This window comes from Neovison vison, chromosome 10, assembly GCF_020171115.1.
Source record: "Neovison vison isolate M4711 chromosome 10, ASM_NN_V1, whole genome shotgun sequence".
In the NCBI taxonomy this organism is placed as follows: Eukaryota; Metazoa; Chordata; class Mammalia; order Carnivora; family Mustelidae; genus Neogale; species Neogale vison.
In genome coordinates, this window is record NC_058100.1 from 57,589,275 (window position 1) to 57,606,288 (window position 17,014).

Below are 17,014 nucleotides of genomic sequence, written 5' to 3' on the forward strand. Positions count from 1 at the left end.
TGGAGAAAAAAATGCATTTTGTCAAGACCAAGTACGAGCAAAGGAATTTAAGAAATTATGTACCCTGAAAAACCACTCTCGAAAGTAATGAGAAAAGCTAATCTGAGCCTTACTGACTACATAACTGCAAAATAAGATAAACGACAAGCAAACAATCTTTTGAGTCTGGCCGATTAGTACTCATCTTTGGTGCAAACGCAGCGGCAGATGTCAAAACATCTCCGAATCGTGTCACACCCTGATTACAACACACGGAGGGCCCGACGGGCCACGGAGGACACAGCAAGTTTCTGCGGATGTCAAGGCTCTTGGACAACATGCTGCCCTCATCCCTGAACACCACGCACACAACCACGCGCCACGACCACGGTGGAGATGGCCCCACCTCCAGCACGATTCTCCTAGGTCTCTACTCCTCACCCCCCAACCCCCGCAGCTGCCTTGTCCTCTGCCTCTTCCCTTCTACAGCTTTCCGATTCTTCAAGACCCAGCTCAAAGGCCCCCTTCTTCCCCACTGGGTTTTCTCTAGAGAGTCTTGTGGTTGAAATGCTTCCTTCTGCTGGGCTCCCAGAAGCATTTCCCACAGACTCCTGATGTTGCCCTCCTCACGGTCTCCTGTTTCTTCTTGGTGTGCGAGTCCCTCCCTGCCAGGTACCCGGGGAGTGACCTGAGATTTCTCTAGCTCACCCCTGACATCTCGAATGCAGCCGAGCCCCGTCGCTGGCGTGCAATCAGTGTGCAACTGAATTTAATTAAGCCAGTCGTGCTCCACGGACCGGCACTCTCAGAACTCCCTCCAACGTCAGTGAGCAGATAGTGATGTTATTTCATGCTCTAGAATCTATAACTCACCTGTGTGTCGTTTCTGGGTCAGGGTGGTACTATTTCACGCTCTAAAAGACATAATTTACACAATGAAGAAAATAACTCCTTTTGACCTCTAGAGCTGAACTTTTATTTGCCACCTCCAATATACGAGTCATCTGAAGAAATTAATGGACATCCGATATGAAAGCAATTATTCAGATCCTGCTGGAAGGATCGACTCCAACATAGTTAGGTCATATAGTTGGAAACAGCATGAATTTGGTATTTGAATCTGTCATTAGGCATTTTTAGAGTGGATGAATTATCTTGTATTCTGGATGCGGGTGAGTGTGATTTTTGCAGGCGACTACCCCTAAGATTTGCCTGTTTCTAAAAGGTTTCGGTGCCCTAGGCTCAAGCAAACAGTTCCTACATTTACAGTTATAATTACTTCGAAGTTCAGAGCTCACATTTATAAATTGGCATGGCCCTGAGTTGGCCTCCCAGACCCACAGGCATATGGACATCAAGCCCTAGAATCAGTGCAAAGACATGGCCAGCTCCCCGATCTCACAACACACACAGAGCACCTAAGTTTTCTTCTAATAATCCAGTTTTAATTAATTTTAAGTTTTTTGAAAGACTGAAGATGGTCCCTCCAGAGGCAGAACTACCTAGTCTTTGGCCTTGGAGCTCCAATAAACTCTGTAATGCTGCACTCTTTGACCCCTCTCCCCTCTCCCTACCTGCCCTCCACAACTCTGTCTACCTTTCCAACTGCTTGCCTCCATCTGGACTGGGACCACCATGTGTGGAAGACTTCTCTGGCCGCTGCTCCCACAGTTAGCTTTGTTCAATAGCTTTGATACCTATTGAACTTGGCTTGAGGATCTCCAGTGTAATAAGAAAAACAGACTGCCCTGCTTTGTCTTTTGGTGTCGTGGGTATAAATCTAGTCTTCTTAACCAGGTTGTAAGTCCCATGAGGGCAGAGACCACTCTCTCTCTCTCTTTTCTCAGGGGTATCTTAGGTGGGAAACAAAAACCATTGATTTGGGATGCTTTCACGTGGGTGGTTCCTCTTATAAGGCAATCTTCTTTCCATTTTTAAAGATTTATTTATTGGGCGCCTGGGTGGCTCAGTGGGTTAAGCCGCTGCCTTCAGCTCAGGTCATAATCTCAGGGTCCTGGGATCGAGTCCCGCATCAGGCTCTCTGCTCAGCAGGGAGCCTGCTTCCTCCTTTCTCTCTCTCTGCCTGCCTCTCTGCCTACTTGTGATCTCTCTCTGTCAAATAAATAAATAAAATCTTTAAAAAAATTATTTATTTACAAGATTTATTTATTTTAGGGGAGAGAGAATGTGAGAGGGAGGGAGGGGCAGAGGGAGAAGGAGAGAGAACCTCCAGCAGGCTCTGCGCTGAGTGTGGAGCCTGAAGACGGGCTCGATCCCACAACCCTGAGACCACGTCCTGAGCCAGAATCAGGAGTCGGATGCTTAAGTGACTAAGCCACCCAGGTGCCCCCTTCACTGTGTTTTTATTAAATGTAAAGAAGAGGAAGATAAAAGTAATAATGATGACTCTTCAAGAAGAATACGTAATGGTGACATGGTGTTCTCTCAGCTCAGGAAACACCAATGAAAAATAGACATTAATGATAGCACAAAGGTCAGACTCTTGGAAGAATCTGTGACCCAAAGGGTGGAAAATTACGAGGAATTTATTACTTATATTCGACCTACTTCCAAAGGATAGAGGCGAGTGATATACGGAGGCTGTGGCAACTACGACTGAACTGAGAGTCTAGAAATATGACTCAGGATTTAGCGCGTCTCTAAACGCGCTATGTGTAATTGCGCAAATCATTTCCATACTTTAAGCTTCATCTATAAAATGGGAATAATCGCATGGACCATTGTGAGAATTGAATAGGACTCTATCCAAAAATAAATATAAATATATATTTTATTATACTATATGATAGTATTATGTATTATTGCCTTATATTAATGTTGTTCATATATTACAATAATTAGTGTATGTTAATCATGGTATATATTAACATATAATCTATTAGGTCATTATTAATATTTTAGATTATGTATTTTCAAGTATTCTACAGATGTTATGATGTGTTATTACTGTATTAATGTAATATATTACTACATTTAAATCTATTAACACATTATATACATTATTATTAATATATTTTACATATATATTCAAATACCCTATAGAATTATCTAGGGTCTACAAAAATTGGATACATTCTCAGTTAAATGGAATCTCCATTTACCAAAAATCCTGGGCCAACCTGGAAGACAGACTATCAGTCCTACCTGTCCCCAAAAGGGAATTAGTGCCCTCAGGGGTAAGACCTGCCCAGCCTTGCCAGCTGTACTGTAAAGTAGGAATTCAACCTGGAATGATCTCACACCCCCCCCTTCTGATCTTGAGATTTTATTACTCGTTTGGTAAAGTTCCCGTGACTGATATTCAAGACCTTATACTTCAGGTGACGAAGGCATGGCTCTGGGAGGCCAGGCCAGGGAGAAGTCTCAGAGGTAGAGCCAGATGGAGGCAGGAGGGGGACCAGAAGCCAGACTGCCCGTCCCATCCGCTGCGGTTTCTCTAATCCACACTGACACAAAGCTACCCACATCCTCTGACCATTTGTGCTGAGAAGCGAATGTGGGCCCGTGGGACTGGGAACCACACACCCTCTGTGCTGATGTTCACACCGGGGCAGGGCAAGGCGAATGCCGGTCAGGAGTCGGGGATGGCCAGGCCCGGTGGGAGGCGATGCCCTGGCCTGGCCCCGTGTCTCCTCCCATACCACTCTGTGTCCTTGCTGACGGCTCAGGGCCAGCCACGGGCCCTGACTGCCGGGAGTTTTCTGCCCTCGGGTTCTTTTCAGAAATCTGACAGGCCCAATAAAGGCCCAGTGCTGAGGGAGACAGCGGGCTCCGAGCGCTCCCGGCAGCCCCGACTGGGCCTCCACTGACACAATGGGGCCGGCTGTAATCACATTACACCCGCGTCTTTCATAATTACCCTCTTTCTCCCAGTGACAGAGCATCCCAACGGCAGGGAGGGAACTATTTTTAAACTAATTCTTACGAAAAAAAAAAAATCACAAAAAAGAGTGTCATTTTCCCACAGATACAGTTCTGGTTTATAAATCACCCCAGGGACAGAGTGGGGACGAAGGCTGGCAGAAGCTAGGAAAGCCAAACAGAGCTCTGGCCGCCCACCCCTGGGGATCACCTCTGCTCGCCAGCCCAACAACCTGCACGCTCATTTTTTTCTCTCCTGTTGTTTTCTTCCTGAGGTATTTCTGTCTGTCTTCATCTCTTGCATGTCCTCTCTGCGTCGTGGGAGTGGGAGGCAGGGAAGGAAAAAGAAAAACCCCAAAGGCATAGCTTCGGTGTGAGTGACCAGTGGCCTTTCCTGTTGGTCACCTCCCCACCTTACTCGCCCCACACCCCCTCCTTCTGGAGACCAGCTCTCCTCTCCCTTCTCTGTGCGTGTTTCTCCATAACCGCCGCAAAGCTCCTCACGGTGAAGAAAGCAAGCCAGGCTAGGGCCCGTGGAGGAGGCCAAGGGCAAGAAGAGGCCCGGAAGACCGGCTTCGGCTGGGGCAGGTGCTCCAGCGGGGCTCGGTGAGCCAGGCTCTGCCCACAGGCCTCGGGAGAGGAGGGAGCACTTCAGCCGCCGGGCATCAGCTCGCCTGGAGGACCGGCCTGCTCTGCACCTCATACAAATTACCCAGAGACTCCTCTTGGTGCCGGCCCCGATAATTGCACTGATAAGGAAGCGGGGGTAGGAAATGAATCAATGGCCCCACACAGGTTTCCTGAGTATCAATCTATCAAATTACTGCGACTCTATTGCTCTCTCCTTCCGAGGGTCATTAGCTATCTGTCTTGCTCACAAGTGCTGGTGTAGCGCTGAGGCCCGGGTGTATCACTGTCCCTCAGGTTTACATTTGCTCCCTCTGCCTCTAGAAGTCTTGTCGGAGTCTCTCTCCAGCTTGACTTGCTTCCCGTGTTCCCTCCTCCACCTTCCCAGCTTTCCCCTCTGGTCGCCCCGACACACACACACACACACACACACACACACACACACACACACACCGCTGCTCTGACTGGCCCATCGTGGCCCCAATCCTGGAGTCTTATTAACTGTAGCTGGATGAGCCATCTGAAAGGTAGGAAGACCGTGAGGGGACGGCAAGGCTCTGCTGGTCCCCTCCAGCCTAGGTCACCTCTCATAACACAAGTGGCATCTAGCTTACAGGTGATGCCGTCACCTCACCAAAGCCGGGTGGTGGGGCTGAGAGCAGGTGGGGCCCCTCTACAGGTGACAAGCATATGGAATGCAGCCCTCCAGGGTATGTCACAAGAGGAGGCCAGGCCCCAGAGGAAGCTGCGGAGTTCTATCCACCAGCTTCGCTGAAGAGCGCCACAGAGAGAGACCACGTACTGAACAGTCAACATTCCTTGTTGGAATGGGAGGTGGAGGTAGAGAATAAAGGCATAAAAGGGAAGTTTCAGGGATGCGAGAAAGAAAAGCCCCTTGGAAATAATGAAGTGACATGAGCTTAGCGCAGTGAAGGACGTATTTATTCAGTCAGCATTAAATAAATGTCCATTTCATTCCCCTTCCCTTCAGCAACGTCAGACGAAGTGAGAAACATGAAGCCCTCCACGCCGTTCATTCTGCCTTCTTTCTCTACCTGTCCCCAGAGCAGCCACCTAAGCCTCACGGAAGTATAGACACTAGAGAGAAGCAGAGGGGCCTGTGGTGTGGTCTGGGGTGGCTTGTGGCTGAGCTCGGTGGGCGCACACCAGCACGAACCTCTGCGGGTCCTGGTCTCCTTAACTACTGGGAAAAGACAAGTTTTTAAAGTGTCCCCCAACTCCTCCAAGATCAAGGTTTACTATTTAGAATTGTTCTTGATTCTTTGGGACCTAGTGGAGACCGGGCAATTTCAAAAAAGAACCCACCAGACAAGCCTTCCCTCCCAGCAGGAGAGACTAACGCAGTTTCTAGGGTAGTTGCCTGCACTGGTGGAGAAAACATTAAGCTAAAAGTCATGGCTGTCAAGATGTCCTAAATCTGATCCCGGGAGTGGAGAGTGTTGATTTTTAAGAGCTCTGAGTCTTTTCATGAGAATGGTATGTGGCCACTAATTAAAGTTGGCTGAAAACAGAAGTTGGGAGTACAGACTATGGTCAGCAAGATCCGGGTTCAGTCTTGGCTCCTCTGTTCATTAGCTGTGCAATCTTGGTCAAATTCCTTGGCCTTTCCCAAAGTTCATTTTCCTCGTCTTGAATAATGGAAAGAAAGAGGACCTAGCAGAGCCCTCCCTGTTTACTGGGGGGGGCGGGCTGACTGATGCCTCCTTCTGATTGGCTGTGGCCCAAGCCAAGCCAGTCGCTAAATATCTTGACTCCTAAACATCACTCCTCCCTAGTTTATAGAATCATTGTCAGGAGTGAATATAATAATATAAGAAAAACACTGAGCTTGGTGCCTGGTAAAGCTATTGATTTTGTTATGGTTGAGTTGTGTCCTACAAAGAAAATGTAGTGAAGTTCTTATCCCCAGTATCTCGGAACGTGACATCATTTGGAAAGAGGGTCCTTGCAGTTGTAGTTAAGATGAGGTTATACTGGAATGATGGGCCCCAATCCAATGTGACTGATGACCATGTGAAGACACAGAGAAGACAATACGACAATGGGGGTGGGGTTTGGTGTGTCCCGTCTACAAACCAGGGACTGCCAGGACTGCCATCTAGGAGAGAGGTAGAGATCTTCCCTCAGAGCACTCAGAAGGAACCAACCTTATTGACCCCTTGATTTTGGATTTGTAGTCTCCAGAATTGTGAGACAAAAAGTTCTAGAGTTCATAGTTACTCAGTTGAGATTGGTGACAGCAGCCCTAGGAAGCCAATATGGTTTTACAGTGAGTAGACTCCTCAAAGCCACATGAGAGTATCAGGAAAAAGAAGACCATGAGGTCCATTCTAGCTCATCCTCTCATGTAATGCTTGGAAGCCCATCTTCAGAGTTCTCATTAAGCAGACTTTCCACTTGTGCCTGAATACTTCCGGTAGCAGGGAGCTCACTACCCACCATGACAATTCAGTAGTTCTGTTTGTTAGAAAAGCTATTCTCTAAATGGAACCCAAATTGGTTTCCTTGTAGATTACCCCACTTGGTAGAAACTAGTTCCCTTGGACCTTTTGGCAAATAGAAGTCCAATTCTTCCTTCAGCTTTCCATGGCCTTTCAAATACTGACATTGATAGAGCAAGTACGTGCTTGTACATGTCAGAGTTTTAGCAAACGTGATGTCTTCTTGGGTATGACGCACTTCTGCCAGCCACTACGGGAGGGAGAGCTCTGAAGGGCCTCTCATCAGCATTGAAGGTGCCAGCCTGGAAGGGACACACATCACTTCCTCAGAACTGATCAGTCAGTCCCAGTAGCATGGCCGCACCAAACCAAAAGGAGGCCAGAAAACATAGTCCTACCATGTGTCTGGAAAGCCAGGCCGGAAGTACGTGGCGAAGGGCACCGACAATTATGCTATCCCGTCAGTGTAGCTGTCCCTGAGTCTTATTACCTGCAGCCCTCTCTGGGCATTCTGGGCATGTGTTGGTCATCGTAATGATCACATCGCATTCTTATTCTATTTATTGTGTCTTCATCGTCTCCACAAAACTGAGAGTTTCTCAAGAACAGGGACTGGGTGGGGGAGGGAGGGCACCTGGGTGGCTCAATCCGTTAAGCGTCTGCCTTTGACTCAGGTCATGATCCCAGGGTCCTGAGAAGGAGTCCTGCATCGGGCTCCTTCCTCAGCTGGGAGTCTGCTTCTCCCTCTGCCTCTGCCCCTCCCCTCTGCTCATGCTCTATCTCCTTAAATAAATAAATAAAATCTTAAAAAAGAAAAAAGAATAGGGACTAGGTCATAAGAAGTGTTTGGTCAGGGATGCATTTTAGAAGAGTGACCATGTAGCTAGACTAAAAGGCAGAGTCCTTGTAGTGCTTTATAAGGCTGCATCTGAGCGGGCTCTCTCTACCTCTCTGACATCTCCCCACATCTGCTCCTTCATTCGCTTGGCCACAGTCTCACTGTCCCTCAAGCTCACTAGTCCAGATCCTGCCTCTGAGCCCTCACACTTGCTTTTCCCTATATCTGAAATGCTGTTCCACTGCCATCTGCTTGGCTCACCAGTCCACTTCTCTGAGGTCTCTGCTCAGCTGTCACCTTATCAGAGAAGCCTTCCCTGACCATGCCTTGTAATATTAGCACGACTTTTCCTGCCCTGTTAGTGCCCCAGCCCCTCATCTTTTAGTCTTCTCCACTTACATTTGCTGATACAAACACACACAAATGAATGTTATATCATCACACACCAAATACCATATGCTATGCCTTATAGGATACACTATACATGGTACACAGGTTTCTCTGCTATCTGAACATAGAGGTTCCTATGAAAGCTTTCATAAGTTGAAATGGCATAAAGAGAAGAAACATGTACCATTAATTCATATGGAATAGTTTTTGAGCCTTGCCAAACCCAAAAAATTACCTCTCTTGGGCTTTTCTAACACCTTAGAACACATTTTGCTAATGGACACACAAAATAAATTGAGATAAAGTACAGATGCTCACAGACACAGTTCAAAGCTCCTGCGGCTCGAAGCTGAGATGCTGAGTGTCGTCCCTAGGGGAAGTGGGACAGCATCCATCCCTCTCACTGCTTGGGGTACGCACTGCTTCTACCATGGTGCACAGCAGAATTGATGCTGAATGCTATTTTTGCTTTTTTCCTAATTTCCTAAATGTAAAAACCCTTTTCAGAACTAATATAGGTCTCTCCCAAGTGAAGGTGGCATAACGCCAACTCTCAAAGAGCAAGAGATACTTGCACACGATTATTTTTACTATTTATTGTTTGCCCTCCCTCTGACACACACATACACACCCATGCACACACACATGTGCAAACACACCTGAAAGCGACTTCTGTGAATGAAGGAACCTGCGTATGGTAGGTACTCAATAAATATCTGTCAAATGAATGAAAAAGGAATCAATGCACCTCGTGAGTCTTCACTTCTGTGGTCCAATGCCAAGTTCCTCCCTCTCATAGGACAAAACTGAGTCTCTTCAACAACCTGGTCCCCCAGAAGTGGTCAATGATTCGTGCGGTACAGAGCGAAACAGCCCCTTCCTTCTCCTTTGTTCTGTGTTTTAATTCGTAAAGCCTAAATTTAAATAAGATTTTGGAGGTTACAATTTCACGCTGTTGATGGACTCATAGTTAAGTTTGTAATTAACTAGGGTCATAGTGCTATTCACACATGAAGTAAGACTTCTTCTCCATAGATACTTCTGTAGTTGTCGCTTTGGATCTAAGTCTAGGACCTGACATTCTTCCCTCTTAATTTGCCGGTCACTTGTCTTCTTTTCCAGTTATAACATCATTTATTCTTTCACTTATTTATTGAGTGTCAACTATGTGCAAACAAATCTGCATCACATGCTATGGGTTTTATGGGATAATTTTACAGTTCCTGGGTTAAAAAAAAAAAAAGCTATTCAGCAATAGCAATATGGATCAGACAAACAAATGTTAGTTTAGTAAAAGAAATAGCTAAGGCTCCTCGGCCTTCGGTGTGGGAGCGAGGGTCAGTGCCTGAGAGCAGAGCCATTCTACGGAGCTTTCAGTGATAGAAGGGGCAGAAGCAACCCTCCAAGGAGGCAATGGCTGGGGACCCGGAAACAGAAAGCCAACAGCACCCTACATTGAGGGCCTTAGAGAGAGTTGACAGCCATGAGGGTAATTTGGTTCAGACACATCACTCTATCTATCCTCAAGGCTGATTTACCTTATCTTGATGTGGCCAGTGGATCACCTCGTCCCAGATTAGCTCCAAGTGAACCTCTCCCTTGTTCAAACAAGGGTATGCTAAGTTTGCGCTTTCTTGGCGTCCACTGATGGATGAGACTTCCCCTGTGTTCCAGCAATTTTAGGGCAGTCCTTGGATAGGGGAAGAAGCAGAACAATTATTCTACATTATCTGTAAACAATATTTATTTATTTTAATTAATGCCAGGTACTAGGTAAGTACTGTACAGATAATAAACATCCCTACAATTCTGGAAAGTAGGTACCGTTATAAGCCCCATTGTGTAGATGGGGAATTGGAGGCCTACAGCTAGAAAAGTGAAGGAGCTGGGTCTGACCCCAGACGGTCTGGCTCCGGTGTCCATGATCTTAACAGCTCTGCTCAGTTTCCTCTTCGTACTGGAAACAGGGACAGACTGTGGTTCAATATACAACATAAAGGCTGAGTAATGAGATGTGGTTTTTGTATGAGTCACTAATACAGATCATTTTTACCAAAACCAACCCTCAGACACTGTCCAGTTGAACTGAAAGGGACAAGAATAATGAATAACTTGAGGATAATGGAAGGAGATCAAATAAGTTGGAGAGTGATTCAGCCCTTTGCTCACTGGGCAGTCACTCGCTAATTTATCTGCTTATTCGTCCTTCCAGGCGTCCACTCACTCATCCAACAGCCACGCACTGAGCACTTTTGCTGCCCGAGGCACACATCAAATGCTGCAGATAAGACGTGGTCTGACCAGAATCGATTTTGCAGTCCAGGTGGGGAGAACCAGGCAAAGGAGTTGCAGGTCTAGCGTGAGACGTGCTGTCAGCGGGGCTTACCTTCGCCTCACTGGGGAGAGTAGATGAAGGGACAGGAGGGAAACGGTGAAAGGAGGAAGCTTCGCGGAGGAAGGAACATCGGATCTGACCCTAGCAAAAGTCTCTAACCTCAATATTCCCAGGAAGATCCTAGAATTACACAACTGCCATCAGAGACATCAGAAAATTGAACATGCTTTCAGGGAATGAGCTAGAGCACAGCCGTTAGGAAGACGGGCTTTGAGTCTGTGAAATCCATCAGGTCTGAATTCAAATCTTAACCTCTCCAGGCAGAATTGCCTCGATCATGAGATGGGGATATCTTCCATCGTGAGATGGGGATATCTTCCATCGTGAGATGGGGATATTAGCCCCCCTAGGGCTATCCCCAGGGCCAGGAAGGTCATGTGCAAGATACAGAGCCCAGTCTGGGCACCAAGCCCCATCCCTAGGCACCAGGCATCATTTGTGTCTTCTCTTAGTCCCAGCTAGCCTTACCCCATCCCTCCGTCTTTAATCTTCTTAGAAGCTGTAACACTACCTTTAGAACCAAAATTTGTAAGCCTCTTTCCTCTTTTACATCGGGGATAAAAAAGAAATATAATTTCTGCAAAACTGATTTGCATTACAGTAAATTTCTCATCCTCTGTGGGTTTTGGTGACTAGGTAATCAGCAGAGGAGCTAATTCATTATTTTAGCAATTTAAACAGGGCCTCGGAAGAAAGGCACCCCGTGGTCACAAAGCACCGGGACTAAACTAATGAGAAGATTAAAAGAAAGTTCGGCTCACACAGTCTCCGATAATCACAAATGTACCCAAGGATTATTAACAACCACAATTACCTGGAACTACATTATCTGCCTGGTTGGTTATTCCAAAGTCAACTCGTATTGAATACACGGGCTTAGAGGAGTTCATAAGTTATTTTGAAGTGGCTGGCAGGGCCCCCTCGCTAACAAATATGTGGGAAAATATGAGGGTATGCCTGAGGCTCCCTTGTACCCTTCATCCTACTTCTCACCCAGACGTGAAAGTAAGCTCTGAGCTCTCCTTGGAGGAATAGCTTAACCACCAACCCCCAGGTGTCAGTCCTCACGGGTCCTCTGGGCTGGGCCTTACTTGCCCACCATGGGGCTCAGATGCCAGCATTCTAGATAAGCCTTTTGGGAAATCAAAACGTCCTTCTGCAGAAGCAGTGTCCATTTTCAGGAATCCATCCCTCTCCGGGACAAAGCTCTGGGCTTCTGTGATCCTGATAGCTACTGTCCCTTCCCAACCTACCCGTGGAAAATCCTAAGTGCCTCCTCTACAGCTTTGTAGGATTTCGCCCAGCCCTGGTGCTCGGCACAGGTCTCAGGGGTCATCTCCTTTCTCGGTCTCTCTTGCAGATTCCCACAACTCCCGGCTGTGTGCTGCAGGCTGGTCTTGAACCCGGAGCTCTGGCTGAGAGAATGGGGGTGGATGGGGAAACGGTGGTCCTGAAGAACATGCTCCTTGGCGTCAACCTGATCCTCCTGGGCTCCCTGCTCAAGCCCTCCGAATGTCAGCTGGAGGTCACCACAGAAGGGGTCCAAAGACAGGTGGCGGAGGAGGAAGGGGGTGTGGCCAACTACAGCGCTTCTGGCAAAGAGCAGCCTATGGTCTTCAACCACGTGTACAACATTAACGTGCCCCTGGACAACCTCTGCTCCTCTGGGCTGGAGGCCTCGGCCGAGCAGGAGGTGAGTGCCGAAGACGAGGTGCTGGCGGAGTACACGGGTCAGACCTCGGACCACGAGAGCCAGGTCACCTTCACCCACAGGATCAACCTCCCCAAAAAGGCCTGCCCCTGCGCCGGCTCAGCCCGGGTGCTGCAGGAGCTGCTGAGCCGCATCGAGATGCTGGAGAGGGAGGTGTCGCTGCTCCGGGACCAGTGTACCAGCAACTGCTGCCCAGAAAGCGCGGCCACAGGTAGGGGCTGGGGGCGCATGGGTCCCCACAAGGGCAGCCAAGGCGCGGGGGAGGGGGGACAGTGCGCCAGCGGGGCAGCCTCTCCCACGAAATCAGCACCTCCGGGCACACACACACGGAGGGAACAGTGCGCTGCTCTGCTCGCGGCTGCTCTGCTCGCGGCTGCCGCTCTCTGCCGCTGCGTCTCACATCTACATGCGGTCCTTCCCTGGGGGAATCGGGGCAGCATTCTCTACGCTGCTCAGTCTGAAATACATTAACCTGATTTGGGGGGGATGAGTCAGGTAATGGTACATCGGTTCAGCGCAGCAACTTCTGTGGCGAGCAGGGAATTTGGTGTCTGTCTTCATTCATCTTTGGTTTTCACAGGCTGTTGAATTGATATCTCTCCATGTTAACCTCGGGGACCAGAGAACGCGGGCGCTCCGCTCGCTCAGCCACAGCCTCTCTCCCATCTGAGTAAATGATAGTCATTAAGGTCTCTGAGGACCTGGCCTCATCTCCCGCAGGATGCAGGCTTCAGCTCCCTCCGCAGACGCGCACGTGGGTGCGCTTGCACACACATGCACCTGCTCGCAGGCGCACGGAGTCATGCGCACTCAAAGGGCTGATTCCACACCCCCAAAGGCTGGGGGTCTAAATTTACCTCTCGACTCACCCACCCCTGACAAGGAACACTTAGAAATTACTATCTTGACCTCTCTGGGAGGGGTCATTACACCTTCAGAGCCAGACTCCCTGAGTTCAAATCCTGGCTCTGCTACTTACTAGCCGGTATTTAAGCAGGTTACATAACCCGTGCCTTCTTTCCCCACCTACAAATGCTGATAAACGACAATGACAGGGATGACTACGTACAGAATTAGGACTAAACAGATGAAAGGCTGGCTTCTGGTAAGTCCCATGGCAGCAACAGCGATCAGCTGACCCTTAACAAATAAAGATTGTGTTAGTCCCCTTTTACGTCCAGTCCTCTCACCCACAAGGCACCTTAGAGCCGTCCCATTCATTCTTTAATGAGAAAGGGATTCATCTAACTATCCTGGGTTCCGGTTTTCAGCTTTGTAGGTTCTGGTATCTGGAGGCTTTCCAGGGAAGAAGCTGGAGGTGGCAGGGATGACACGGAACAAGGCCAAGATAACACACCAAAATTAGGGGCAGATTCTGTGTGGTGAAATATTTCCCAAGTTTTCTCACCTCTTTCTTGGCCTCATAACCAAAACTATAAATAAACAACGTGAAGAAGACAAAGTCCAGTCATTCAGTCTCCTGTTCTTCCCATTCTTTGGTGGGAACTTTCAGGCCATTTTGCCTTTTCAGTGGAGCTGAGGAATACAGGGAAGTCATAGGTGTCCGTGGACATGAACTCTTCAGTGCCCAGCTGGGCAGCCTATGAGTGGGTTTTCTCCCAGCTTCCTACTGGGCTCCGTGGCAGATGTGGAAAAATCCACAAGCAAGAACTATGTTAAAGCAATTTCTGGGGCGTCCTTTCAGACCACGGGGCTAGGTAAAGTGGCAGAATTTAAAAAGGCTGTAACTTGCTTGATTTCATCTCCCCAGAGCCAAGCGCAGAGAAGGATGCCAAGCAGGTACTGGGCTCGTGTTTGCTTAATTAGTTTATTTGACTCATGCTAGACAGATAAATTAACCCCTGTAGTTATGGTGTGGAAAGGGCCGGGACAGAGATATGCATAGAATCCAAAAAGATCAGAGCAAACAGTAATGAAATGAGACTGAAGTTATGGGAAGCCTTAGAAGTGACCCTGGTGCTGAGTTGTGATAAATGAGCCAAGTTAGTTAGATGGCAGGAAGGAGAGGGAGCAAGATGTGTCTGTAGCACAAATGACCTTGCCCTCCACAGCAGCCTCAGCGCTCAGCCTACCTCCCCTTGGGTCGCCATCAGTCCCCACAGCCCGCTCCTGGGTGTCTTTGTCAGGGACCTGCACTGTGGCCAGAGCATCCCGCAGGATTAAACCCAGGTTATCTTCTCTGGGACTCTGCCTGTTAACGCACCCTGGCTTAAGCTCCTCCCTCCCCTATCTCCCCCTCTCCCTAATCAGTTTCTCCTGGGAGCACTTTCTAGTAAGTCCCTTGGCCTGAGCCCTCATCCAAGGTCTACTTCCAGGGGACCCAAGCTAAGACACACTGAAGGTTAACTCCTGGAGGACAAGTCACCAGATCTCATTTATCCTTGCCCCCAGCACCGAGCTAGGCACAGGCAACCCAGATTTGGTGAGAATTGTTTACGAAATTGGGTATGTACCAAACTAGGTTGAGCTTGACTGTCAGCCACCCAAATCTAACCAGAGAGTGAGGAGAGAGGTGTGTGCCCAACCCTCCCCCTGCGCCATTTACAGGAGGAGCCACTGCTTCCCTTTGACCTCCTCCTTGACCCTTCCAGGACAACTGGACTACACCCCTCACTGCAGCGGCCACGGCAACTTTAGCCTCCAGTCCTGCGGCTGCATCTGCAATGAAGGCTGGTTCGGCAAGAACTGCTCCGAGCCCTACTGCCCGCTGGGCTGCTCCAGCCGGGGTGTGTGCGTGGATGGCCAGTGCGTCTGTGACAGCGAGTACAGCGGGGGGGACTGCTCCGAGCTCCGGTGCCCGACAGACTGCAGCTCCCGGGGGCTCTGCGTGGATGGAGAGTGTGTCTGTGAAGAGCCCTACACAGGCGAGGACTGTAGCGAGCTGAGATGCCCCAGGGACTGTTCGGGGAAGGGGAGATGTGCCAATGGCACCTGCTTCTGCCAGGAGGGCTACGTGGGGGACGACTGCAGTCAGCCACGGTGTCTGAACGCCTGCAGTGGGCGAGGACACTGCCAGGAGGGGCTCTGCTTCTGCGAAGATGGCTACCAGGGCCCTGACTGCTCGGCAGGTAGGATGGGAGGTAGGAAGGGGGGCTGCAGAGGGCGTTCGGCGAACGAACCGGGGGTGGAAAGAGAGATGGGAGGGAAGGTGTATTTCGTGCAAAGGAATTCCCAATTGGGTTGTGCTCATTTGCTTTCTAAGAGAGCCGGTTTCTTGCATCGGTCGCAATTGATTAGATGGAAAGGCAGACACCAGCAATGGTCACATTCAGTCTGAAAGTTCTGACTGAGACTAGAGCAAAAGCGATGCTACCAAAGGTGACAGCATTCTGCTGTCCTCGCAGTGGAGGAAAGCAGAGAGTCACGCCACGGGATCACCTTAGGCAAGGCCACTCTATAGCTCAAGGGGCTGCTGAGAGCTCCACCTGCCCCCAGGAGTCCCCCTTGCCGCTTGCCATATTCCAGGGACATGCTTTTCCATTTCCACGCTACTGCACAAAAAGGCGGTTAGTCCGCAACAAACAAGACTAGCCAGGCACACTGGTTATTTCATAACTCACATATTGCCAGAGCTTCCTAATTGATGAAATGATCTAGTGTCCACACAGAAAAAAAAAATATTTATAGGCAAGGAATTAAATGTAAACAGGAATAAAGTCCTAAAGGCATCAAACAACAACTCACATTCTAACAATTAGTACAGAATATCAAAAGGCAATACAAAAATAAATTTTTTTTAATTTTTAAAAATTTTTTAAAAATTAAAAAAAAAGAATATCAAAAGGCTGTGACTCACTTTGTTCCAGAGGACATTGAGCAAATTAGAACCAACCCCACACATAGTCTAATGCTGTGGAAGCTGATACAAAGGTGATATCCTGAAATGAAGATCTAAATCCAGCAGAGGGGAAAATATTCATATCTCACTGGAGATTTTTTTTTATCTAAAATTAGATGATTTTCATCATTTCACTGTTATTGCTCATCCTTTTCTGACTGAATCAATGGCTCTTGCTGATACATTTTGTTTGTGTATCAGGTTACCTGATTGACCTTGATCCTTTCCATTTATGAGTGAATCTGTAACAGTGGGTTCAGAGGGTCCACTGGGAGGATTTAAAATAAAAAACAACAGCAATCAAATATCTTTAAACCTTCTGATGGGTTGTCTGCTGGGAGGTCAGCTTCATTGATTTTCTGGTCTTCAGCATCACCAGTAGTTCCCCACCTGGATAAAGGGACCAGTCCGACAAGGTCCCTGCACCTGTGACTTCAACTTAATTTCTTTCACAAGATCCATGGCAATAATGGAAAAACAAAACAGTAACACACTGCTTAGGGAAAAAAATCTTTTCACTTTCCTTCATTTTTTTCCACATTTTTATTTCATTTAGCCTCCCCATTTTGTTTACTGAACTGAAATGTCTTTCTAAAAACACATGTAGTTGTTATAGCAATTGTTCCAAAGGAAAATTCAAGCTGAAGTTAAGCCTCGTCGCTACGTGAAGCCTTGTTTAAATCCAAAGTCACGAGGGAGCTGCTGGCAAGGGGAGGCTGAGGGATGGCCCTGGATTCCAGCCACAGGATGAAGCTCCAGGAGGCCCCCGCAGAGGATGCTAAGGGTCAGCCTGAGCCATTGTCCTGGATGGCTATTCTGTAGCCCATCTGCTTCTTAACAGAATAGATCTTTGTTGGGCTGTACAACCCTG

At 48.2% G+C, this 17,014-nt stretch overlaps 1 protein-coding gene across 2 annotated transcripts in view; it reads left to right on the top strand.

The window, feature by feature from the left end:
* The window catches only part of TNR (tenascin R), a 190,019-nt gene that overhangs the window by 97,803 nt on the left and 75,202 nt on the right, over positions 1 to 17,014 (top strand). For both annotated transcript variants that reach the window (XM_044267360.1, XM_044267359.1), the window contains exons 2-3: positions 11,934 to 12,495; positions 14,897 to 15,373. In XM_044267360.1, coding sequence (XP_044123295.1) covers positions 11,997 to 12,495; positions 14,897 to 15,373 — 976 coding nt within the window. In that variant the 5' untranslated portion in view covers positions 11,934 to 11,996. The remainder of the gene's footprint in view (positions 1 to 11,933; positions 12,496 to 14,896; positions 15,374 to 17,014) is intronic.